Genomic DNA, 23,159 nt, shown 5'->3' with positions numbered 1-23,159 from the left:
GACGTGGCGCTCTACCACAACCTTGGGTTTCTCCATGGTATGTTGGAGGACCGAGTGCCGCGGTCCACAGACCAACCAAAGAGAAATCGTTGCGACATCAAGAGAAAGTGGCCCACGGACAGAGACTCTTTGTCCTTCCCCAGCCCCCGTTCTCTAATTCTTCGGGGATACAGGGGTCTGAGAGCGAGAGACATGCTTGGAGTTAGCAGGAGGAGTCTCGCGGTGACTCTCTGGCCGCACGCCGGCTGCTTCTCGGTGGCGCCCGGAGGACCCGGTGGGTTGTGTGTTGGAGGTGAGGCTTGTCCCGGCCTGAAGAGAAAGCTTAACTCGCACGTCCGGCATTTCCTTAAACGCGCGTCTGCCTTTGCCTTATGCTCAATTTGCTAGACGCAACTGAACCCAGGAAGCCTTACTAGACTTCTAACCTGAGACTTCCTACTGCGATTTAACCTGTAGTACCCCCTCCCCAGCATCTTGGGCTCAGCCAGTGTCTCCTAAGTCGCCTTGCTCAGAGAACGGCTCTTTTCCTGAGCCAGACGGCGTGAACTGACTTCATTTTCGATGTGCAAAGTGTTGGTGTTCAGAGAGGGCACGCGGAGCCCTCAGTCTGGATCGACTCTGGGGTGGGAAGGGGATGGATAACAAGCTCCTGAGGAGTGGCTAGCCACGGAGAGGATGAAACGGAGACGGGACGGGGGAGGCCTGACGTGGAGGGAGGGAGCCCCGGCAGAAGGAGACATGTAGGGAGGTTGCCACCTAGCCAAAATGTGGGCTATTTCCTGTGCCAGCTCTGCGACTCTAAGTCAGGGTTTCACAAACTTGCCCCAGCCTCCCAAGTAGATGGGATTACAGTCTTTTGACACCTGGATCTGCTATTTAAAATTGTGACCTTGGAGCCGGGCGGTGGTGGCACACGCCTTTAATCCCAGCACTCGGGAGGCAGAGGCAGGCGGATCTCTGTGAGTTCAAGGCCAGCCTGGTCTACAGAGCGAGTTCCAGGACAGCCTCCAAAACCACAGAGAAACCCTGTCTTGAAAAACAAACAAACAAAAAAACAATACAGAGAAACCCTGTCTCGAAAAACAAAACCAACCAAACAAACAAACAAAAAATTGTGACCTTGGGTAAGTCACTTTCTATGTTTTTTTCCCCTTGTTTGGAAAAGGAGTGATAGTAACCCTAACAGGGTATCTGCCCTGGCTGTATAGGTCTGTAAACAAGTTCGATGAACACGTAGGACTTTAGTGCTAGGTAGAATCTGTTACCTGAACTTGGGTAGGACAGGAAAGGCTAGCTGGATGGGAGATGTTGACTCTGGGACCCCAGCCTGCCATGCTCTCCTCTTCCTGGGACTGCACAGTGAGTAAGAACTTTTTACCCGGACATCCCTTCACAGCCTGCTGTGCTGGGCCCCGGCCGGCCCTGCTGTGACAGAGCAGGAGCCTGGCTGCCCACAGGACATCCCGAGTCCCGGGGCGGTGGAACCAGGTAAGGCTGCATCCAAGTAGAACCACAGTTCTCAACATGTGCGTCACGTGACCCTTTCACAGGGGATGTGTGTCACATGCTCATCAGATTCCTCACAGTAGCACAATTAGTTATGAAGTAGCAGCAGAAATATTATGGGGGCGGTCACCACGACGTGAGCGATTGTATTAAAGGGAATGCGCCATTAGGAAGGTTGAGAACCTCTGCCATTGACCTCAGTCCTCCCCCGGGGGCAGGGAGTCGTCTTTTTCTCCACCCCCACCATGCACACATCAGCTGAGGCTATCCAGGGTGAGGCCACTTGGCTTGAGTGAGCGTTCTGTCTGAGGTCTCAGCTCCTTTGGTCGTGGTTTCTGCCTTCATTCTTGTCAGAGCGCAGCGGTTGCGTTCGTTCCCAGCGTCCACTTTTCTCCACACTCCTTGGCGTGTCATCTGGGGCTGACGCTGCTGTGGGCTGGCAATAAGCAAACTAACTACCTCCTCTACTTAGCCTTTTTCCTCTGAAGCTTTGCCCCTGCCTCGTGAGAGTGCCCGCCCTGCACGTGTGAGGTGCACCGGACAGGAACGCGCGCGCGCGCACAGGGTCATGTCTCAGGGCTCGCCCATCCTGCTGCCCAGTTGCTTTTCTGTTTTCATTTCACCGCGACAAGCCTGTCTTTGTCAACATCTTTCTTCCTGGGCTTCCAAAGCTTTCCCCCTCGGCCTCCCTGCGGTTCTATCTTGTCACGTGGCGGTTTCCTGGGCAGATGGTAATCGCATTCTGCCTGCTCCAGAGCTAGAGTAAACAGTTTGTAAGTTAATGAGCTTGCCCATCCTGGTTATCATTCCAGAACTGTCTCCACCTATGTTTTTCATTTCCTAGGGTCTGTTTGTTACGGTGTGTGGCATAAGATGTCACATACTTGCAGCAAAGGTGGACCTTCACTTCCGGGTGCTTCCACCTCGGCCTCCCAAGTGCTGGAATAACTGGGTGCCACCACACTAACGTCGACCTCAGTGTTCCCATTTCCCTGTTTCCATCGCTGCTCCGCGCAGTCTCTAACTCCCTTTCAGGTCAGACTCTTGCTTACGTTAGAGAGAGCTAGTCTCCGCAGTGGAAGAGCTCCTCCCCCGCGCTCCTTTTCCTTTTTTAAACTCTGTTGGGATAGGCCGTTTTGACCTCAACAAAGATGGCGAGCTAGGCTTTGCCTCGGAGCACGCCCTTACCTCTGCCGCGTGTGTGCCCTCACTTATGATGGGGCCCCCGGCTCGGCCGAAGCCCCTCCCTATTTCCTTGCTCGGCCGGTCAGGTCCCGTCGCGTAGTTCCGGAAGCCGATGGCCCCGCCTCCCTGTCCTCCCATTGGTGCGGCCCAGACTGGCTGCGCAGGCATTGGCTGGGCGAACGCACACCCTTCCCCCACCCCTAGATCTGATGGGGGCGGCAGTGCAGACTCTGGAGGGGCGGCCGGGAGGACGCGGCGTGCGCGCAGGTTGTAGGGTTCGGGGTGACCCTAGAGGGGCGGACACTCAGATCCGGGCGCGGAACACTTGGTGGTCTGGAAGCGGAAAACCAGGTCCGTGCCTGGGGTAGAGGCCCAGACTCGAGGCTGCGTTGCGGCCCTGGAGTAAGGGGCAGACTGAGCGGAGGCCCGGGAACCTGTGGATGGAGGCCCCGATCTGAAGGCCCGGGAGACCAAGACCCCACCCAGCCTGGAGCATGTATAGCACTCTGTGCTAGTGTCTGGTCTGAGCAGGTCTGAGGCTGGGAAGATAACTGGGCTTTAAGGGAGTGGCCCAGGGCAGCGGGCAGAGGTAGATCCCGCGAGGGGCAGTATCCATGGGGGCGTGTCCCGGGCTGCTGTGAGCCTGACGAAGGTGACAGGGCAGTCAGGCGAGTGGGAAAGGCCGCCCAAAGGTGAGCAGTTAAGAGGCTGGACCTTCTGCAGAGCAGAAGGGAAGTAGCCCTGACTCCCACACTCGCGGCCGGCCAGCCAGCCAGCCAGGTTAGTGCTTCCTGACAAACCGGCTGGTGGCCACTCCCATGTGGCCACCTCTGTCTGCTCTATGCCCTGTCCGTTTTCTCCTGTCTGTTGCTTTCTTCACTGGGGTGAGAAACTTTTAAGTATCTTATTGGCCTGTGCCTCAAAAGCTGTTGTCTCCTCTCTGTTTCTCTGCTTTTTAGAGCCGTCCCTTTCTGTGCCTGTGTGTCTACACAGTTCTCCCCTCTGCCTAGCCATGGATGACTCAGTGGGTGGGAGGGACGGTGTCTTTCTGTCTCAGCCTATTTTTTTCCTGTCGCTATCATCCAGTTTCCCTCTTGGGCCTTGTTCCCCTCTCCCAAGCCCATGCCGTCTCCCAGCATACCATGTGTCTTAGCTTTGGCCAGTTATTTTTTTGGTGGTGGTGGAGGTTCTTGAGACAAGATTTCTCTGCATAGTCCTGGCACTCACTCTGTAGCCCAGGCTGGCCTCAAATTCAGAGATCCTCCTGCCTCTGCCTCCTGAGTGCTAGGACTAAGGGCGTGAGCCACCACCGCCCAACTTTCTTTTTTTCCTTATGATTAGCATGGGTTTTTGTTGTTGTTTCTTGTTGGTGTGGTTGTTTCTGAAATGAGGTGTCCCTACTGACCTTAAACTTGGATAGTGGCCTTCCTGCCCCGCATCATGGGTCTCTCCATGCTTTTCTGTTACTTCCTTCCCACACTCTCACTGTTTTCACAGGCCCCCTCCTCCCCACCTACCACGGGGATCCAGGGTTCTGACCATTGTCTTCCTCCCTCCCCACAGAGGCTGGAGCAGGCGCTGACCACAAGCCGAGGGTCTAGGAAGGCCAGGCCATGGCCCCACCGCCACGGCTGCCATTGGCTTCCAGTACTCCTGTCCTGCATGGCGAGTTTGGTTCCTATCCAGCCCATGGCCCACGGTTTGCCCTCACCCTCACAACGCAAGCCCTGCACATACAGCGGTTGCGCCCAAAGCCTGAAGCCCGGCCCCGAGATGGCCTAGTCCCTCTGTCAGAGGTCTCGGGCTGTGGCACTCTGCAGAGCCGCAGCCCCACAGACACAGCAGCTTACTTCTGTGTCTACACCTACCCACGGGGCCGGCGTGGAAGCCGGCGCAGAGCTCCTCGTACCTTCCGGGCTGATGGTGCAGCCACTTATGAGGAGAATCGTGTAGAGGCCCAGCGCTGGGCAACTGCCCTCATGTGTCTCCTTCGAGGAGTGCCTCTGTCTGGAGACCAGGGTGAGATGCTGGACCACAGCCACATAGGTGCTTCCGTATGTTTGTGTTGTCTCGTGACTTTCTGGGTCTCTCAGAAGAGTGGGCGCCTCTGCTCTTGGCTATAGTCTGTCCTTCCCTGGATGAGTAACAGGCTCCCATGTGTGTGACAGCAGGAGGCGGGCTGAGAATGTGAGGGGTACCCCACCGAATCTTCGAGCAGCCCAGAGGTGGCCTGTAGCTCCACTGGACACAGGGAGAGGACATTCCAGCGGAGCCTTCCTCACCCGGGGCCCCTCTTCCCAGGCTTCAGAGCCGCTCCGGGACAGTGACAGTGCAGGAACCTGATGCTACTTAACCGGTGTTAGGGACCAGGACTCTGTCTCCACCTGGCACACACAGCTGCAGAGGGCACACACAGCTGGCACACAGCTGCAGAGGGCACACACAGCTGGCACACAGGTGCAGAGGGCACACACAGCTGGCACACACAGGTGCAGAGGGCACACACAGCTGCAGAGGGCACACACAGCTGGCACACACAGGTGCAGAGGGCACACACAGCTGGCACACACAGGTGCAGAGGGCACACACAGCTGGCACACACAGGTGCAGAGGGCACACACAGCTGGCACACAGGTGCAGAGGGCACACACAGCTGGCACACAGGTGCAGAGGGCACACACAGCTGGCACACAGGTGCAGAGGGCACACACAGCTGGCACACACAGGTGCAGAGGGCACACACAGCTGGCACACAGGTGCAGAGGGCACACACAGCTGGCACACACAGGTGCAGAGGGCACACACAGCTGGCACACACAGGTGCAGAGGGCACACACAGCTGGCGCACACAGGTGCAGAGGGCACACACAGCTGGCACACAGGTGCAGAGGGCACACACAGCTGGCACACACAGCTGGCACATAGGTGCAGAGGGCACACACTTGCTCTCACAGCCAACCCTTTGTTTCAGCACTTGTGAGAAAGAACTGGGCTGCCCACACTGGACAGGTGACAGAAGGGAGACTTCCAGAAGGGAAACTCACAGCAGGCCCTGGGTACCTGCCTTTACTTATCAAGTCTTCTTGGGGCCCCTTTACCAAGAGGAGGAGGCCTGGTCTCTGGCCTCTGGAAGATTCAGCCCTTCCTTTCTCTCCTCCTTTCTCCATTTCCTCTAGAAATCACCCCTGGACTTCTGCCCCGGAGGCCCAGGCTACTCATATTGGTTAATCCTTTTGGGGGGCGGGGCCTGGCCTGGCAGCGCTGCATGGACCACGTGGTGCCCATGATCTCCGAAGCTGGGCTGTCCTTTAACCTCATACAGACAGGTAGGGGCTGTTGGAGTACGGTGGGGAGGGGTACTCCTGGACCTTCTGGAGTGGGGAGGCCAACCTTTTTATTTTATTTGTCTGCTTAGAACGACAGAACCACGCCCGCGAGCTGGTGCAGGGCTTGAACCTAAGCGAGTGGGAAGGCATTGTCACTGTCTCCGGAGATGGGCTGCTTTACGAGGTAGAGCCACAGATACCCTAACCCTGCCCTGGGGGAACTAGAGAGGGTGGGGAGGACCCAGGCAGCCTATCCCAACTGCAGGTGCTGAACGGGCTCCTTGATCGGCCAGACTGGGAAGATGCCGTGCGGATGCCCATCGGGGTCCTCCCCTGCGGTTCCGGCAATGCACTAGCTGGGGCAGTTAACCACTATGGCGGGTACGTTGGCTGCTTTTGCTGAGACAGCAGGGATACCTGTTAGAGAGAGGGATGAGTCTTTGGAACCACGGGGTTTCGTAATATTTCGTCATCCTGCCCCCTCTTCCCTTTACCCAATAGCTAGATCTGTGCCTGGGCCGCAGACGGCCTTTAAGGGTGCTCATGGAGAACTCGGGGTATGTTCTCTGGTGGCTTTGCTGCTCACGCCATCCTTTTCCTGCTGTGTCTCACCCTGGCCCCTCCACTGCTCTTTCCTGACACCCGTCTCTGGCTGTGAAGGTTTGAGCCTGCTGTTGGTGTTGACCTGCTGCTCAACTGCTCGCTGCTCCTCTGCCGCGGTGGCAGCCAGCCTCTGGACCTGCTCTCCGTCACGCTAGCCTCAGGATCCCGCTGTTTTTCCTTCCTGTCAGTGGCCTGGGGATTCTTGTCAGATGTGGACATTCACAGCGAGCGTTTCAGGGCCCTGGGCAGCGCTCGATTCACACTGGGTGCCGTGCTGGGCCTGGCCGCCTTGCATACCTACCGCGGACGCCTCTCCTACCTCCCTGCTACCACAGAGCCGGCGCTGCCCATCCCTGGCCACAGCCTGCCTCGAGCCAAGTCAGAACTAGCTTTGGCCCCAGCCCCAGCCCCAGCCGTCACCCACTCGCCCCTACATCGTTCCGTGTCTGATCTGCCCCTGCCCCAACCTGCCTTGGCCTCCCCTGGCTCCCCTGAGCCCCTACCTGACCTTTCTCTCAATGGCGGCGGCCCGGAGCTGACTGGAGACTGGGGGGGCGCTGGGGATGCGCCTCTGTCCCCAGACCCGCTGCTGCCCTCACCCCTCAACTCTCCCAAAACGGCGCAGCTTTCGCCCATCACTGAAGGGCCCCCCGAAATGCCAGTATCCTCGGGGGCCCCGCCTCCCACCTCTACTACTCCAAAGGTCTCTACCTGGGGCCCAGCTGACCACCTGCTCCCTCCCCTGGGCTCTCCGCTGCCCCCAGACTGGGTGACGATAGAAGGCGAGTTCGTACTCATGCTGGCCATCCTGCCCAGCCACCTCGGTGCGGACCTGGTGGCCGCCCCGCACGCGCGCTTCGACGACGGCGTGGTGCACCTGTGCTGGGTGCGCAGCGGCGTCTCACGGGCCGCGCTGCTCCGTATTTTGCTGGCCATGGAGCACGGGAACCACTTCAGCCTGGGCTGCCCTCACCTGGGCTACGCCGCAGCCCGTGCCTTCCGCCTCGAGCCACTCACGCCACGTGGCGTGCTCACCGTGGACGGGGAGTTGGTGGAGTACGGGCCAATGCAGGCGCAGGTGCATCCCAGTCTTGCCAAGTTACTCACTGGGCCTGCAGGTCAGAGGCCGTGAGCCTAAACAAGCCTGGCACAGGCCGAGGTGGCGGGACCAGAGCACCACAGGGCACGGCCTGGCTCTCAAGACAAGCGGGACGAAACTCAGACTAGCAAGGGTGGAGAGTGGTGCTGACCCTCCATTCCCAGAGGGCCTAGCGGCTGAGGGTGGGGCCGGCCTTCCTTGCTGCCCAATGATGGGGCCTGGAATGTATGAGCTAGCAAGGCCTCAGCTCATTGGCCAGCCAGGATTCCTTCTTGCCTCCTCCGGTGCCTCCACTTGACTGGCCAATCAGCCCATGAGGGGCAGGTCCCCCAGGCGGCCCCCAGGATTTGCACTAATGGTCCGCCCTTGCCAGTGGCGGGGTGGAGAAATTCACGTCTCATGTGTCTCGTGTGTCCCTGTCCCTGGTCTAAAAAGCAATTGAAAAGGTCTATGCAATAAAGGCGTCGCTTTCTTCGCCCCTTCCATCTAAAGCCCTTTCGGTTCCCTAAAGAAGGGTCGCAATAGCTGCACTCAGCTGCTGCTGCAGACTCTGCCTCAGAACCAGTAGCTGCTTTGTCTCCCACAACAGCTGGCTCCTGGGTTCTCAAGATTTATTCAGGATCGTGCTGATGGAGGCGGTTGGGTGGATAGGTTCCCCGAAGTGCTAAGAGCACGCACAGGACCCTCCCCACCCCCACGAGGGAGGGGGAGAAGGCTAGCTTTTTCTTAAAAATATAAATGTATTTGTATCATCACATCCCTGGGGCACCTAGCTGGCCAGTGGCGGGGTGTGGGGTGCGAGTCTGAGGGGGACAGGACTCTGACCAGGCAGGCAGGGTGGAGGGGCCTCACAGCGTCCCGTGCTGGGCCTGGTACCGAGAAAGCACGGCACGGTAGTGGGACAGCTCTTGCCGCACGGCCACCACCTCCTGTCGCAATAGGGCATTCTCCTTCTCCAGGAAGGCGGCCCGCACCGATATCTGATTCTCCTTGAGTCTTCGTGCGTCTCGAGACCTCTTGGCTGCCTCATTGTTCTTGTACCTCCGACTCCAGTACTTCTCATCCTGGGGATGGAGGGGTGCAAAGGCACTGAGCTCCAACAGGGGCAGGTTTGGAAGCACTCCCACAAACATCCCTGACCATGTGCCTGCTTCTGCACAGCAGCGAGGCCCAGGTCTCTGTTGGCTTAGGTACCCAAAGTTCTGCTGTCTACTGCCCTGGTTGCTAAGAACAGGTCCCTATAGGAAAGTTAAACCACTAGACAGACTCCAGGTACATGTATAAAAGAAGCTGGTCTTCAAATTCTCCACTGTGCAGAGCAGCCCTCCCCACTTAAGGACCTACGGAAAGCTGGTTGCTATGGATGTTTGTTACCTAGCAACAAGGCCTTCAGGGTCTAAGGGCTTATCCCATTGAAGAGCACACTGCCCTAGACATCACCTTTCCAGATCCTGGTTGCTAAGGAAAGCTTGGATAGCCCCACTAGTGATGGGGTTTGGTGTCCTGGTTGCCAAGGCAACCTCATCTCAGCAAGTAAACATGAGCTGTAAGTAGACCCAATGATCCTATCCAGTCTCTCTCCTGCCCTTGAAGTGAGGTAAGGGAGCTGTCTGCCCTCCCCCCCTTCCTCCTTCCAGTACCATGGGTCCTCCACCCAGCTGGGAAAGATACCTCCCTCAGCTTCCTCTTAATTAAAGATGCCAGCTTCCAGGACACATTCATTCCCTAGCAACAGCTGAGCTCTGTAGCACGGAAAGCCACTGGTACGGATGGGGTTTCTTAGATGGACCTAGATGCTGGGATGGCTGTGATAGTGAGAGAAGCCTCAGCACCTCTTCTTCACTCGCAGAGACCCCCTGACAGCAAAGCCAGAGTACTACAAGGATGCATTTGCTGCTGAGACTCCCATGAGAACAGGCTGGTAAGCGTGGCAAGGTCTGCACCCCAGGCAGGGCAGTCCTATGGAAGCTTCAGGTTGAAACTCACAGACTAGCTCCAGCCAGGCCAGCTGCTGAAAAACGGGCTGATGGGACACTAAGAAAGCCGTAATTGGCAACAGAGCCTCTTGGAACTTGAGTCCTGCACAACCAGGAGTTCTAGGTCCAAGTGACTGGAATCCACAAGGACGTCCGCCATCTTTGTGACTCTCAGAACAAAGCCAGTCCCCAGGAGCCTCATGAACTAGGGTTTGTCAATAAGCCTGAAGACCTCACCCCAAAGGAGCTTTCCACAGCTGTGAGCGAAGGCAGTTCCTGACCAAAGCCACGCCCACACCTGGCCAAGCTCACCTTCTGTTCCTCGGGCACTTGGACTTTCCTTGCCTTTTTCATGATTGGCTGAGGCTTCAGTTCCTCCTCTGAGAAGCGGTGTCTCCGAGGATCAAAAGTCTCATGGCCTGGAATGCTTGACAGCGCTAGATCAGCTGGATCAGGTTCAAAGGTCATTAGCACCTCCACGGTGTCTGGGTCCACAGGACTGGGTGTGTCCCTAGAGGTCACGCCTGGAGAAATACATATCACTTGAACGCCTCAGTATTTAGTTTGGGGAACCCTTTCTCAAAGGCCCCCTCCATCTTATTCACCCCAGGCAGGCAGTCTTTTCAGCAGTTTAACATAAAGCCTGCCGGTCAGGCATCAACCCTATGACAAAGACCCTTAGGCACCATGAAAGCAATTCTACCTTTATGAGTAAAACACAAATAACTTGACTGAAATGCCCCATGAGTCTGCTAATAGCTTCTAAAACCTCAAAGCTTCAGATTCGGTATTAACTTTGTTACCACCCTCTTGTCTGAATCCTACTTACTGAATCTTCTGTATGCTCAGTTTTAAACCTGTTAAACCCACTCTTAAAAGCAAAAGCGGCTCCGAGGTTCCAGGAGCTTGGCTAAAAAAAAAAAAAGGATGATGCCTGTGTCTTTAAGAACAGACAAGCCGGGGCCAGCCGAGGACACGGGTTCAGGGCCGCGTCACGTGTAGCCGACTGCTCCCTCCCCCCACCACGCACCCTCACGTTCCCGGGCCCCGCCTCCTCGCGCGTGAGAGCGCGTGCGCGCCGCAGGGAGGGAGGACTCACGTGGCGCGGGAATGTGCATCACTGGTTTTGCGTGGAGGTCGGATCAGGGACAGGTGTACCCAGGCGTCCCACAACGAGACTCCTTGTCTTGATAGGGGTCGCCTCCCCTCTTGTTCCTTTTGGTCTCAGCTCCAACAACTCCAAGGATCCTTCCCACCCACCCCGCGTTTATGGGGATCATGGGAGAACCGGCCTGACAAGCCCTCTGACAGCGGAACTCCACTAAGTCCCCGTCGCCGGAATATGGGGCGTTCCCTCTGGACAACACAGAATGGGACCCGGACATTCTCTACTGAAAGACGCGGGGAGCCAGGGTGCAACGTCCTCCACTAGGGGGTGGGGGAAGAGGATGCGGGGACCAGGGCCCGGCTCTGGCCTGCTCCCATTTTAGAAGTCCCTGCAGTCCAGTCCTATCTCGTTTCCCAAAATTCTGGACTCAGACTTGGAGTCAGTCCGCTCCCCAGTTAACTAAGGAGTTCTGAGTTTCTAGTCTTGAATCCAGGAACGTGAGAAAACTTTCCTGAAGAAAAACAACAGCCTCTCACTGGATAATCCTCACATTTCGGGGCCCAGGTCCCCTAACGCATCGCCGCATCTCATTGGGCAGACTTCCAAAAGCGTCGCGAAGCCCATCCCCTGCCCGCCAGCCCCGCCCCTTCGCCGCACCTGCGCGGTGGCCGCCGCCGGCTCCCAGAGTGGCCCGCGCGGGGGCGTGCCCCGGCGAGGAGCGAGGGGACGCAGAGCCGCATGAGCCGGGCCCCGGGGAGGGCGCGGGCGTGCGTGCTGGAGAGGGTGCCGGCGACAGGCCTCCGGGGGGCGGCGGGCTCGGCGGGAGCCCGTGCTCCAGCAGGAAGGCGTCCAGGTCCACGTATTCCACGTCGCCGAAAGGCAAAGTGCGTTCCCACAGCAGCGGCGCAAAAAGACTCGGGCCGGCCACCGGCCCTGTGCGCCCCCGCGGGGACCCACCGCCACCAACCGCCCCATTCGGGGCATCGGCTGGGCCAGCCGTTTCCAGGCCCGGTCCCGGGATGGGAGCTGAGGGCAGAGTCGCCTTCCGCTCCTTTTCCTTTAGGAGACCTGTGGGTCAGGGAGAGACGGGATGGGGTGGAGACACACAGGGGGGACCCCAGGTCAAGAGATTCAAGTATAGAGACCCGCATGGCGGAGATGCAAAGAGGTGAGGAGACGGGAGCCGTAGAGCAAAGACCCAAAGACGTGGGAACAGGTAGGGAGACAGGAGCCCAGAAAGAGGAGAGAGGCACAGAGACGGGGGTTGAAGAGACCCAGACAGAGGGACGGGACGACAGGGACCCGAAGAGAGGAAGAGCGTTCAGAGGAATAGAGATAGAGACACATTAACAACCCAGAGAAAAGGGATGGAGGTTTAGAAAGGGAATTAGACACAGGGTGGGTCAAAGGTTGGGCAGGTGAGAGAGAAAAAGTGACAGCTCAGTAACTCCCCCACCCCTAGCGCTCATCCCCTCCCCCACAATGTTCGGGGCAGGAAGGGGCTCCACTGCTCGGGCACATTCCTCATCTCTGGGTTCCACGTGATCGTAGGCCCCGCCCAAGCCCGTGTCAGCACCGTGTGAGCATCCGACACACCCCCTCCCTTCCCCAGGACTCCAGGGGTCCAGACCCCGAGACTAAAGGGAAAAAGAGGGGGGCTGGCACATAGGGTGCGTCCTAATGGCGGAAGACTTTGGGGACTAGATCCTTGGGCTTTTCAGATGTCAGATTTGGCCATGGACGGTGAGACTTAGACACCTGAGTGACCGAATGAGGCATAGATGGGGCACATAGGTGCCATAGACCACCAACCCCAACATTTGAGTCCTTAAGACAGTGGGACTAGAACTCACAGCTGGCTGGCTCTTTGGGCTTGCTGGTCCCCTGCAGAAGGCCCCGCAGCCCAAGCAGCGCTCCCCCGCCAGGGGGGGTCCCGGCCGGGCCTCCCAACAGCAGGGGGCCCGGGGTCCTGTCGCTCAGAGGCCGCGCCATCGCCGGACGCCTGCTCCCAGGTTCATGAGCTCATGGAGAGTCGAAGAGATGATATGCCAGTCACCTGCACACTCCTGAGGATCGGGCGAGTGTGTCCCAGGGTCGGGAGAGCGCGGTGTGCAAGCCTCCAGTATCAGCACGCTGAAAATCCTAAGAGCTCTGCGGGGTCAGCCAGTCCTCTCTGCAGAAAGCTGTAACTCAAAGAGTGTCTCGGGAGGATCCTATAGTCTGGACAAGTGGGTGACCAAGCAGCTGTCTCTTCGCAACTGAGGAGCCCCAAGGGACTCAGGCGCGCGCTCCTTCTGTACCAGGTGGGCGAGCCTCTGGCTCTCGAAAATTTTGCACTTCTCGCAAGGAAAGGAGCTTTGCAGTCTGCACCCAGAGGTGTGCGCCCAGGGGCGGAGGAGGGGGAGGAGGCGGCGGCAGCCTTGAGGCGTGGCCAAAGCAAACTTATTTCGCGGAAAAAAAAATCCAAACCAAAACACCCGAAGGCAGAGCGCGTGCCCCTCCTCCAGACCCCCTCCTCCTCTTGGGCCATGCATCCCAGCCGCGTGCCTCCCTCCGGCTTCAAGCAAGGGCCAATCACGTCTCGAACCCTTGAGATGCCCAGCCAATGAGGTGAGGGAATCTGCCAAGACCCCGGAGGCGCGTGAGGGGTTGAGCTTGTGAAGTTGCCTCTCCTTTTGGAAGAAGGCGGGACACTGACCTACATTTGGCCAATGAGAGGAGGTACTGGGGGCGGGACCGTGACCCATTTCGAGCCAATGAGGCAGGAAGAAGGGGGAAGCACATGGCCCCGCGCGTGCAGCTGGATTCGGGTGTGGGGCAGGAGGGGTGCACATTAAAGGAGCAGCCTGTTCACGGGCTCATTGCTTGAGGAAAAACGCAGAACACCAATTAGAGCATGTTAAGGCAGAAAGAAGTGGGCTTCAGGAAGGATTATTTTTAATACCCAGATATTTCTCAATCGCGACTGAGACTCAAACCACCAAGAAGCTGGAATCATTCAGTCCCTTTAATAGCTTTGTTTTAGGGTGACTCCCCTTCCCTCGTGAGGAAGCTCAGGACAGGCGGGAGTAATCCTCGTAGGGGGGTCTCAGCGACCATGAGAACCACCGTCCACTGCAAAAGAAGGTACCGGCTTGTGGTAGGGAGGTTGAGCGCATAAGGCTCTACCACAATCTGGCTGCTAACGAGGGCTGGAATATACCAAGTTGGGGAAAATAGCTTCTCTAACAATATAGGGAGGGAAGAAGGTCAGATGGGACGTGCAGATTAGGCTGGTCTGCGTTAAGGTTGTAGTACTTGTAGAGGAAATGGGAAACTGGACTGTACCATGTACCCTGTTGAGAAGATTCCGGGGGGGCAGAACCATAGAGTGGCAGTAAGGAAAACAGAGAGATTGTACCACGTTGATTTTGAGAAAGGGGATAGCCAAGACAAGAAGACTATAGCCATAAGTAGGGTCATACCATTTGTAAACAGGTGTCTTGGACCGTACCATCTAGGAAAGTGACAGTAGGCATAAACCAATATGTAATTGTACCGCAAGGGAAATAGAGGGTGTCAGGTCTTATACTAAGCTGCAAAGAGGGGGAGAGGGGAGGACTGAGGGATGTGTTACACAGGGGTACCGCTGGGAATAAGTGCAGTCTGTATCAAGACCCGGACGACAGTGCACATTAAGCATACCATGCAGGCGGTAGTTGGGGCCTCGACAGCGCCTCTCGGGGTGCCGGGGGTCCCTGTTGCCTCTCAAGGCTCTATGGGCCAAGGGCTGCAGGGGCCGGCCATTGCCACTGAGGCTCTGGAAGATCTGGGAGGGGGGATTCTGGCTCAGGAGTCTCAGGGAGTGCATCTGCCTCAAAAGAAAAGGGTGGGTGGACAGGTTGGTGCCCGGGGAACGCAGTACTCAGGATAGGGCAGCATGCACACATGGAGGTCACCTGGAGGGAGGTGATATTGAGAGCCCTGTCGATGAGGATCCAGGTGACAGTCTCAGAGCACGGAGGGGTGCTGAGAGAGCCCTGATAGGTGATGAAGCCGAAGGACTCTGGGAACAGGAGCTCCAGGCTCAGGTCTTGGAGAAAGTAGGCATCATCTGTGGGGATAGCGAGCCAGGGTGAAAGGGTGTCCCCTGGGAACCCACATGTGTACAACCACTACATGGGACGTTAGTTATCTTTGCAGTATGAAGACTGAACCTAGGGCTTCAGGTATGCCAGGCAGGCACCAGTGACCCGGCCCTCTGCCCCTGGGTTCTATCACCAAGCCACATCTCCAGCCACCCTTCACCCTTTGTCTTGACACAGGATCTTGCTAAGTAACCCAGACTGGCCTTGTCACCCTCCTTCCGCTTCTCCAGTAGCTGGGATTCCACCCAAGCTTGGGGACTTACTCTTGTAGGAGATTCTGGTAATGGTGTCCCGGTTGAGGAGGCGACTGAGGAATGGGTTGGAGCTGCCAGCCACCTATGCAGGGGGCATGAGGCGAGGAGAAGACGGCCCGGGGCCCCCCAAAGGCCCACCACCCCAGAATAAGGAGCCTAGCCTCCCAGCCTCCCTTGTCCCCCACACCCTTCTGGCCTCCCTCACATTGACAAAGAGGCTGAGGATGGCCAGGCCATTGGGGCCCCTTGAGGCAGCACTGAGATTCCCGTAGAGTTCTTGGTTGAAGTGAATTAGCTGCACCTGGGGGGGCGGGGGTGCAGAGAAGGGGTCCTTAGCAGAAGGAGAAGAGAGAATGTTCTCCGCTCTTAGGCCTTTGGTGTCCAGAATTGCATCAGGGATCAGTACTTAGGGTGGGGAGAGGTAGCCCCGGGTAGAAGGATGGGGTGAAGCATTAAGCTAAAAAAAACCCAGGGTGACCCAGTGTGGAACGTCATAGGTGAGAGGTCACCACCTCAGCAGAGAAGCCCTGGTGGTTGATCTGGTGTTCAGAGCCAGCCCCATCCCGAGCTCCAAACAGCAACCGCAGTTCACTGAGTCGGTGGCTGTAAAGAAGAGGACCCCCAGACACGTTGACAACAGGGTGTGACGCAGGCAGGAAGGAGACGTGGCGGCCAGTGTTGTACAAGGTCCCCCGGAGCTGCAGGAGACGTAGAAGTTATCGGGGACAGAGACGGCTCCTGCCCATCCTCCACCCATCCATTTCCCAAGTTCCAGCAATTATCTAATATAGACTAGGCATAGGCCATTCCCCAGGGTCAGATCTTGTTTTCCACAGATATTCAACACTGGTGAATTCATTCAGTTAACAAGTACCAGACCAGGAGGACTGTTTCAGGCTTGTAATCCCAGCCCTGAGGAAGCTGAGGCAGGACTGCCACGAGTTCAAGTCCAGAAAGGGCTATAGACTGAGTCTTTCATTCTTTTTATTTGGTTAGTTGGCTTGGTTTGGTTGGGTTTTCGGGTTTTGTTTGTTTCCGAGACAGAATTTCTCTACATAACAAATCTGGCTGTCCTGGAACTCACTCTGTAGACCAGGTGGCCTCAGACTCCCAGAGTTCCGCCTGCCTCTGCCTCCTGTGTAGCTGGGGTGTGATGCGTGCTCCACAAGGGGGCGTTAGTCTGAATAATGGATTTCAGGTTATAGAGCTGAAGGCCAGGCAGGAGGACTGTTTGAGGGTGGGCAGGGGCAGGAAGTGAAAAGGACATGAATGGTACTCTCTGCAGCCTAGAGGGAAGCAGGTCTGAGGGACTGAGGGCCGACGAGAAGATGACTCTGAGGCTTTTGGCTCAGGGTGCCATCTCTTCTAAAGAAATGGCGCTTCGGTGAGTGTCCCCAGGACAGACACTGAGACCACACCACTTGCTTTGATGACTGTGTGGCCCCGGGAAGTAACTTTATCTGTGCCTCACTTTCAGTGCGTAACATAAGAATACTATAAACTAAGGATGATAAATAAAGCATCGCCTATTGTGTAGGCTATCGCGAAGATCACTGGGTTTGTTAAGCCTTTCAAATGCTTGGCATGGGTTATAATCTGTTTTCACTAATGGGGCCAGCCTGGGGAGTGAGGAGACCAGTGGGGAAGGGGAGACCAGGTAATGTCAGAGAGTAAGGCAGTCTCTCCACCCACAGTTCACCACCCACTTCAGCACCGGTCCCGCCTCTCCTCACGCCAACGCAGGGCTCCCTCCTTACCTTTTCTCCCCCGGTGCTGAGCCTGAGCGGGGGCAGAAAGGGGTCGTAAAGAACCCGCTTCAGCTCCACATCCACGGGGCTCTGCCGCTTCCCCACAGCGCACAGACTCCAGGCTGCATTCACCAGGCCCCAGAAGGGAGGCCCTGTGGGAACACAAATAGGCTGGACCAGGCAGGACCTGCTGTGTTGACTGGGCTAGAGATAACGCGTCTGAGGGAAGAGGGTAGAAATCTGAAGCTGAGACAGAGAGGCACGTAAGAGGCAGAATCCTAATTCCTAGAAGAATTTTAGAATCCTTTCCTAGAAGCTCCTAACGCCTCCGAGCCCTCTCCCTGTATTGTTCCCATCTTCAGTCTCTGTAAAACCAGAACTACAACTCCCATTAGGCCTCAGAGGTGAAAACAACTAATCCGTCTCCTGTCTGTCCCATAGCCCCATGGGAGTTGTAGTTCTTTTAGTCCCCCAGGTCCCACAGTTGGATTAAGAGTATTAGGAGAGAAGAGTTGCAGAGCTGGCCTGGGTGAGGGGGCGGGGCAGGGACTTGAGGGGCCCAGGCTGTGCCTTTCAGCAGGAAGGGGACCTGTCTCTGCTGCAAACGCACACGCCTCCACCCCCTCTTCTCTTCCCGAGCACTCACTCCCACTCGCTACTTGAAATGCGCATGTATAATGTCCCATGGTGAGCCGCTGAGGCTCAGAGGCTGGGTCCTAATCTTGAGGGAAGACAGCAGGGGCTGGGAGCATTGGTCATGTGGAAGATAACAGGACCGAGGACCCAGAGTCTGTAGTATGGGGCAAACGGCGCCTAAGAACAAGGGGTCGGGCTCTGGGTCTCCACCCTGTTTGCACCTGGCACGAAGTTTCCCTGGAGATTCTCCTTGTAGCTCCACCAGTCTTCGGGATCAGGTGCAGGTCCGATGTGAGCTGGGAAGAGAGCAGCCTGCATGCGTTTCCTACGCACCCCACCCCACTCCTCCCTCGGGGCTGCTGCCCGGACCCCCAGGTCTTACCTGCCGCTCCCAGTGCGGCCCAGAGTACCAGCGCTTGAGGGGCGCTTAGGCGAGCCGCAACCCCCATCCAAGAGGCCTCGGAGCGACCCTTTCCCAGCGCCCGGACCCCTAGCTCTTCCTTCCCCTCCTCCTGGGACTTCCAGCCTGGCTGTTCCCAGCACGGGAGCCCTAGCTCCCGAGATGCAGGGGCTGGGACCGCGCACCCCAGTGCCCGTTTGAAGCGCACTCCTCCGCCCGACTGGGCCCGCGCCCTTTCCTCGCTCTATCTCCCAGAGCTGCGATCGGCCTCGCCGGCCCGGGTCCCTCTCGGTGCCGATGCACACCCCCTCTTCGCTCTCATCCAGCGAAGCCAGCCGCGCACTCGCCGCGTGCACTCCCCTCCCTCCACCTCCTCCCTCACCCTGCCTTCTCTTCTTCCCTCCGTCCTCCTCCTCCCTGCTCGACTCTGCCTTCCCTTCGATCTCACCTCCTCCCTCGCCCGGTACTGCCTCTCCCTCTTTCCATCTCCTCCTCCTCTCTCCCCGCTCCTTCCCTGCCCCCCACCCCCATCACCTCTGGTCCTGCTTCCCTCTTCCCCACCCGCTTGCTCCCAATGGTCTGAGGTTGGGCTGGGGACCTCCGCAATAGAAAGGGCCACACCCCTGGGCTCAGCCCTGGGAAGGGAGGTGCTGTGAAGTTGAGAGAACCCGAGGACCCCTGCTCTAGGTGCCAAGGCCAGAATGGACTGGGCACTGGGGACCTGGGGTGCAGGAAGACCGCTGGCCGGGAGGGGGAAGCAGAGGCTTGGGCGACTGGAGGGTGAGAAGCCTGGAGCCCAGCTGAGGCTGGGGAGCAAGGACAGGGTGCTGGGGGGAGGGGGGCAAGACGTCAGAGAAATAAATACAGAGAGACTTCATGTCAGAATCAGGAAGGAAGGAAGGAGAAACAAGTATGGAGACACATTAGAGTCACAGAGACAGGCTTAGAGAAAAAAACGAGCAAGACGCCATGCAGAAAGGAGAGAGAGACGTGGACTCAGGCACTGAAAAGCATGATTCCAGCCCACAGGAAAGGAGACAGACACATATAAACACATAGACCATGGTGATTCCCTCTTGTGATCCCAGCACTCAGGAGGCTGAGGAGTTAAAGCCATCCTAGGCTACACAGTAAGACCTTGCCTAAATAACTAACAGCCCACAAAGAGCAAGAATGAGTCACAGAAGGGCACAGAGGTGGGAAGAGGCAGGCAGCAAGACATACATTAGAAACTGGGGGGGGGGGGGGCCCTGGCGGTGCACGGTTTTTTTCTTGTTTTTTTTTGTTTTGTTTTGTTTTGTTTTTGTTTTTCAAGACAGGGTTTCCCTGTGGCTTTGGAGGCTGTCCTGGAACTAGTGTAGACCAGGCCGGCCTCGAACTCATAGAGATCTGCCTGCCTCTGCCTCCCGAGTGCTGGGATTAAAGGCGTGCGCCACCACCGCCTGGCTGGTGCACGCTTTTAATCCCAGCGCTCAGGGGGCAGAGGCAGGCGGATATCTCTGAGTTCGAGGCCAGCCTGGTCTACAGAGTGAGTGGGGCTAAATAGAGAAAAACAAAACAAACAAACAAAAAAAGGAAAAGAAAGAAAAGCAATACATTAGAGATAGAAGCAAGGAGACCCATGCATGGGATTAGCGGAGCCGGGTGGGCAGGCAAGGACGGAGACAGAATCAAATGGATGCATCCGGTGAGACAGACACTGAAGGACAGATAGAAAGAGAAAATACAGGATGGCGGTCCAGAGACTCACAGAGACACCGGGTGTAAAAGGCAGAGAAGCAGAAACACAGCTGGAGTCACAACCAGGGACCCTATGCACGCAGTCTCTCGTGCAGAAAGCAAAACCAAGCAGACGAGAGGCTCCTGTCACAGACCAAATGACTTGAAGAGAACCTTAGGACAGAGGAAGGCAGGCAGGTAGACGTGGTGAGTTGGGAAAGTTCATGTTGGAGACTACCAGGGCCATGTCTCAAAAAAACAAAAGAAAAAGTAGGGGCACCGGCAGAAAGGCCTAGCTGTGTGGGCTTCTCTCTGCCTTGAAGCTGCCCATATTCCACAAGTGGAGTGAGGAGCCAGAAAGGGTGACAGCTACCTCGGTGGACTGACTAGTGTTCACTCTGCTGCTGGAAGGAGACATACTCTGGAACCCAGGAGTGGCCCTTATTTGACAAAGGGCTCGTGGCTTGTGTGATTAAGGTGCTGCCTGTCTGCTTGTTTTCCCATCACTGAGGATTGAACCTGAGGCTTTATGTATGGTAGGGAAACACTATCCAGCTGAGCCACACACACGCAGCCCTCACTGCCGGATTTAGGTAGGTGCTCTACTACTCCCCCAGACCCTAACTGGGGGTGTCTAGACTAGCACTCTACAGACAACGTCTCCAGCCCTGTTGTAACTTTTTCTTTTGAGACAGTTTCTCAGTGTAGCTCAGGCTTTCCATCCTCCTGCTTCAGTGTTCCATGTGGCTGGAGGACAGTCCTGCACCTTCTGAAAGTTTTTTTCTCTCTCTCTCTCTCTTTTTTTTTTTTTTTTTTTTTTTTTTTTTGGTTTTTAGAGACAGGGTTTTTATGTTTAGCTTTGGAGTCTATCCTGGCACTCACTCTGTAGACCAGGCTGGCCTCAAACTCACAGAGCTCCACCTGCCTCTGCCTTCTGAGTGCTGGGGTTAAAGGTGTTCACTACCAACGCTCTACGGACCACATGAGCATGATTTGAGATATCGCCCTTCATTATTATCGTGAACTTGCACCAAAGTACAGGTGCCCTTAACAGCCAAGACAGGGTGAGTAGGGGCAGAAGCCTCTGAAGACAGAGGCAGAGATGAGAATTCCATGATCACAAGCAGAGGGTCACAGGTAGCCCCAGAGTCTGCAGGAGGAAGGGATGACCCTCTCTAACACCTTCTTAGTATGGCCCTACCAACACCCTGACTTCCAATTTTAAACTCTAGAATATGGCAGTGTGACATATGCCTTTAATCCTAGCACTCAGGAGGCAGAGGCAGGAAGATCTCTGAGTTTGAGTTCAGCCTAGTCTACAGAACTGGTTCCAGGACAACCAGGACTACCCAGAGAAATCCTGTCCTGAAAAAACAAAAAATTAACTCTAGAATGCAGGACAGCAAATGCCTGTTTTATTGCTTTTCAGGTTTTGATTTTTCAAGACAGGTTTTCACTGTCTTGACAGCCTTGACTGTCCTGGAACTTGCTCTGTAGACCAGGCTGGCCTTGAGCTCACAGAGATCCGCCTGCCTCTGCCTGCTGAGTACTGGGATTAAAGGTGTGCGCCACCAACGCCAGGCAAATGCCAGCTTTTTGTTTGGTTTTGGTTTTTCATACAGAGTCTCTCTGTCTAACAGCCTTGGCTGTCCTGGAACTCGCTTTGTATCCCATGCGCATCTTGAACTCACCTGGGTACTGTTGGGCCCCAACCCCACGGGGTCTCTGTGAGTTGCTGGTCAGCCTACAAGTGCAACTTGTTTTCCAGTCCAAGTGCTTTCTGTTTTCTAGTCCTGGCTTACTGCCCTGGCCTTGACCCTCTGACATCAACATTCAGCAGGAGGAAAACACGCTCTCTTCTACCTGGGGTTTTTCCACTGTGCTGTAAACCTGTATATAAAGCTCCTCCCTCCTACAAGGGAGACCTGTTAGCATTTGTAATGAAGACTCACACACACATTCTCCTGGCAATAAAGGCAGCACATGCTTTCTCCTAGTACAAACAAGTGGATGTCTTGTCTCTCTTTTCCTGATACCTTGGAGTTGCTTGTGGTGCTGGCGCCGCAGGTACAAAGCGAGTTCCACCACAACCCGCATAACACCTGTTTTCTTCCTTCCTTTTTAAAATAATTTTTAAAAATTTTTTTGAGACAGGATTTTTCTGTGTAGTCCTGTCTGTCCTGGAACTCACTCTGTAAACCAGGCTGGCCTCGCACTTAGAGACTCACCTGCCTCTGTCTCCCAAGTGCTGGAGTTAAAGGCGTGCACCACCACCACCCGGCTAATGCCTGGTTTTCCTACGCCATAGAGTTCACAGTGAAAAAATAGTTTTTTGAGACAAAGCCTCACTGTATAGTCCAGACTGGCCTCATATTCCAGCTCCAGCTCACCCTGCCTCAGTCTTCCAGGAGCTGAGATTACAGGTATGCACCATACCTGGCTTGGAAATCTCTCTTTTGTATCAGGGCTTTAACTTCTGGAATTTAACTGTTGTTTTGAGACAGGGCCTCCTGTAGCCTAGGCTGGCCTTTAATTCATTATGTAGCTGAGAATGAATTACTTTGTAACTCTTCAATGCTAGGATGACAGGCATTTACCACACGCCTGGTTTAAAGTGGGATGAGGGGAACCAAACCCGGAGCCTCATGCGTGCTAGGCAAGCACTCTGAGTTGAGCTACAACCCCAGCCCAGTTTCTGGATCGTTACAGAAACTCTCCCCTTCATTTGTAGCTCCCTTTCTTCTAGGGAAATTCCTAACAGCACAAAGCCAGACTTTAGGAGATTCCCCACCCCCCACAATGAAGTCAGCTGGCTGTGCTGTGAGGTGGGGCCTCCTTTGAGGTCTGGTGGCCACCTGTGCCACCTCCGTGACTGTGCGCAGACAGGCAGGGCTGGCGCCTTGAGGGAGGGGTGGGAAGGTCCGGATCAGCAAGTGGCACAGATGTGAATTTCACACCAATTTGTTTCGGCTGCTACAAAGTCCGAGCCACAAGGAACACATAAGGCTCACCCTGCGCTGAGCTTTCATCCCCTGCATCCAGGCTCTTGGGTGGGAGGTGGCACAGCCACAGCTCCTGCAGCTCCGAGGGTTCCCACAACCCCTGTGAACTTCCTTAACTCTCTCTTCCTTTGAGGTCCTCCCCAGCAGAGGACGCAGGGCCCAGGAGGCCCCTGGGTATTCAAATAACAGCAAACTCATAGGCTGCCTGCTCCGCGCCAGGCCTGGTCCAAACCCTTAGTGTAGATAAATCGGTTTTATCTTCAGACAGCACTTGTTAAATAACCCTTGGAGTCCTGATCCGAAGTTCTCCTCCTCCTCCTGAGTGCTGAGACCTGTGCCAGCCAAGGCTCTACACCCTGTTTCAAGACCAGGTGATATTCAAAGTTCCTTACTTTCTGCGCATATAAAGTTGTCAAACTTCTTGCCTTTCCCAGCCATACCTAGCCTATTTTGTTTTGGTTGATCAGCAA

The 23,159-nt window shown here is 56.1% G+C and overlaps 4 protein-coding genes across 10 annotated transcripts in view; 2 read left to right on the top strand and 2 right to left on the bottom strand.

Moving 5' to 3' along the window:
- Positions 1-110: 110 nt before the first annotated feature.
- Sphk2 (sphingosine kinase 2) lies at positions 111-8,202 on the top strand. 6 transcript variants are annotated; one of them, XM_040736016.1, is made up of 6 exons: positions 111-274; positions 4,255-4,710; positions 5,868-6,017; positions 6,107-6,201; positions 6,283-6,398; positions 6,678-8,202. In XM_040736016.1, exons 2-6 carry the CDS (start codon positions 4,305-4,307, stop codon positions 7,750-7,752), a joined length of 1,842 nt encoding a protein of 613 aa, XP_040591950.1. In that variant the 5' UTR covers positions 111-274; positions 4,255-4,304; the 3' UTR covers positions 7,753-8,202. The 6 variants fall into 6 exon arrangements, with proteins under 6 accessions (XP_040591950.1, XP_040591948.1, XP_040591951.1 ...); XM_040736014.1 differs by having other exon boundaries at positions 111-292; XM_040736017.1 differs by lacking the exon at positions 111-274 and adding an exon at positions 2,842-3,042.
- A 114-nt stretch (positions 8,203-8,316) lies between these two features.
- Positions 8,317-13,176, bottom strand: LOC101841133 (D-box binding PAR bZIP transcription factor). The gene is made up of 4 exons (XM_005084704.4): positions 12,657-13,176; positions 11,461-11,871; positions 10,008-10,219; positions 8,317-8,783 (listed from the first exon to the last, which is right to left on the bottom strand). Exons 1-4 carry the CDS (start codon positions 12,793-12,795, stop codon positions 8,568-8,570), a joined length of 978 nt encoding a protein of 325 aa, XP_005084761.1. The 5' UTR covers positions 12,796-13,176; the 3' UTR covers positions 8,317-8,567.
- Positions 13,177-13,285: 109 nt separating this feature from the next.
- LOC101823506 (galactoside 2-alpha-L-fucosyltransferase Sec1) overlaps positions 13,286-23,159 on the top strand; it is a 32,448-nt gene continuing 22,574 nt past the window's right edge. Inside the window, exon 1 of one of the 2 annotated variants that reach the window (XM_040736019.1) lies at positions 13,286-13,413. The gene's annotated coding sequence lies outside the window, so the exon portion shown is untranslated. Of the gene's footprint in view, positions 13,414-22,966; positions 23,061-23,159 lie in introns of those variants that run through there. The other variant, XM_040736020.1, reaches the window with a different exon arrangement.
- Positions 13,793-18,352, bottom strand: Ca11 (carbonic anhydrase 11). Its single transcript, XM_013124219.3, has 9 exons — positions 17,951-18,352; positions 17,790-17,864; positions 16,942-17,084; positions 15,697-15,882; positions 15,390-15,485; positions 15,194-15,266; positions 14,742-14,896; positions 14,488-14,653; positions 13,793-13,917 (listed from the first exon to the last, which is right to left on the bottom strand). The coding sequence occupies exons 1-9, from the start codon at positions 18,015-18,017 to the stop codon at positions 13,892-13,894; spliced, it is 987 nt and encodes a 328-aa protein (XP_012979673.1). The 5' UTR covers positions 18,018-18,352; the 3' UTR covers positions 13,793-13,891.

Source organism: Mesocricetus auratus, unplaced genomic scaffold, assembly GCF_017639785.1.
Source record: "Mesocricetus auratus isolate SY011 unplaced genomic scaffold, BCM_Maur_2.0 Super-Scaffold_100054, whole genome shotgun sequence".
Taxonomy (NCBI): Eukaryota; Metazoa; Chordata; class Mammalia; order Rodentia; family Cricetidae; genus Mesocricetus; species Mesocricetus auratus.
Note: the sequence above shows the minus strand (reverse complement) of the source record. Positions and strands in the feature narration are given on the sequence as shown.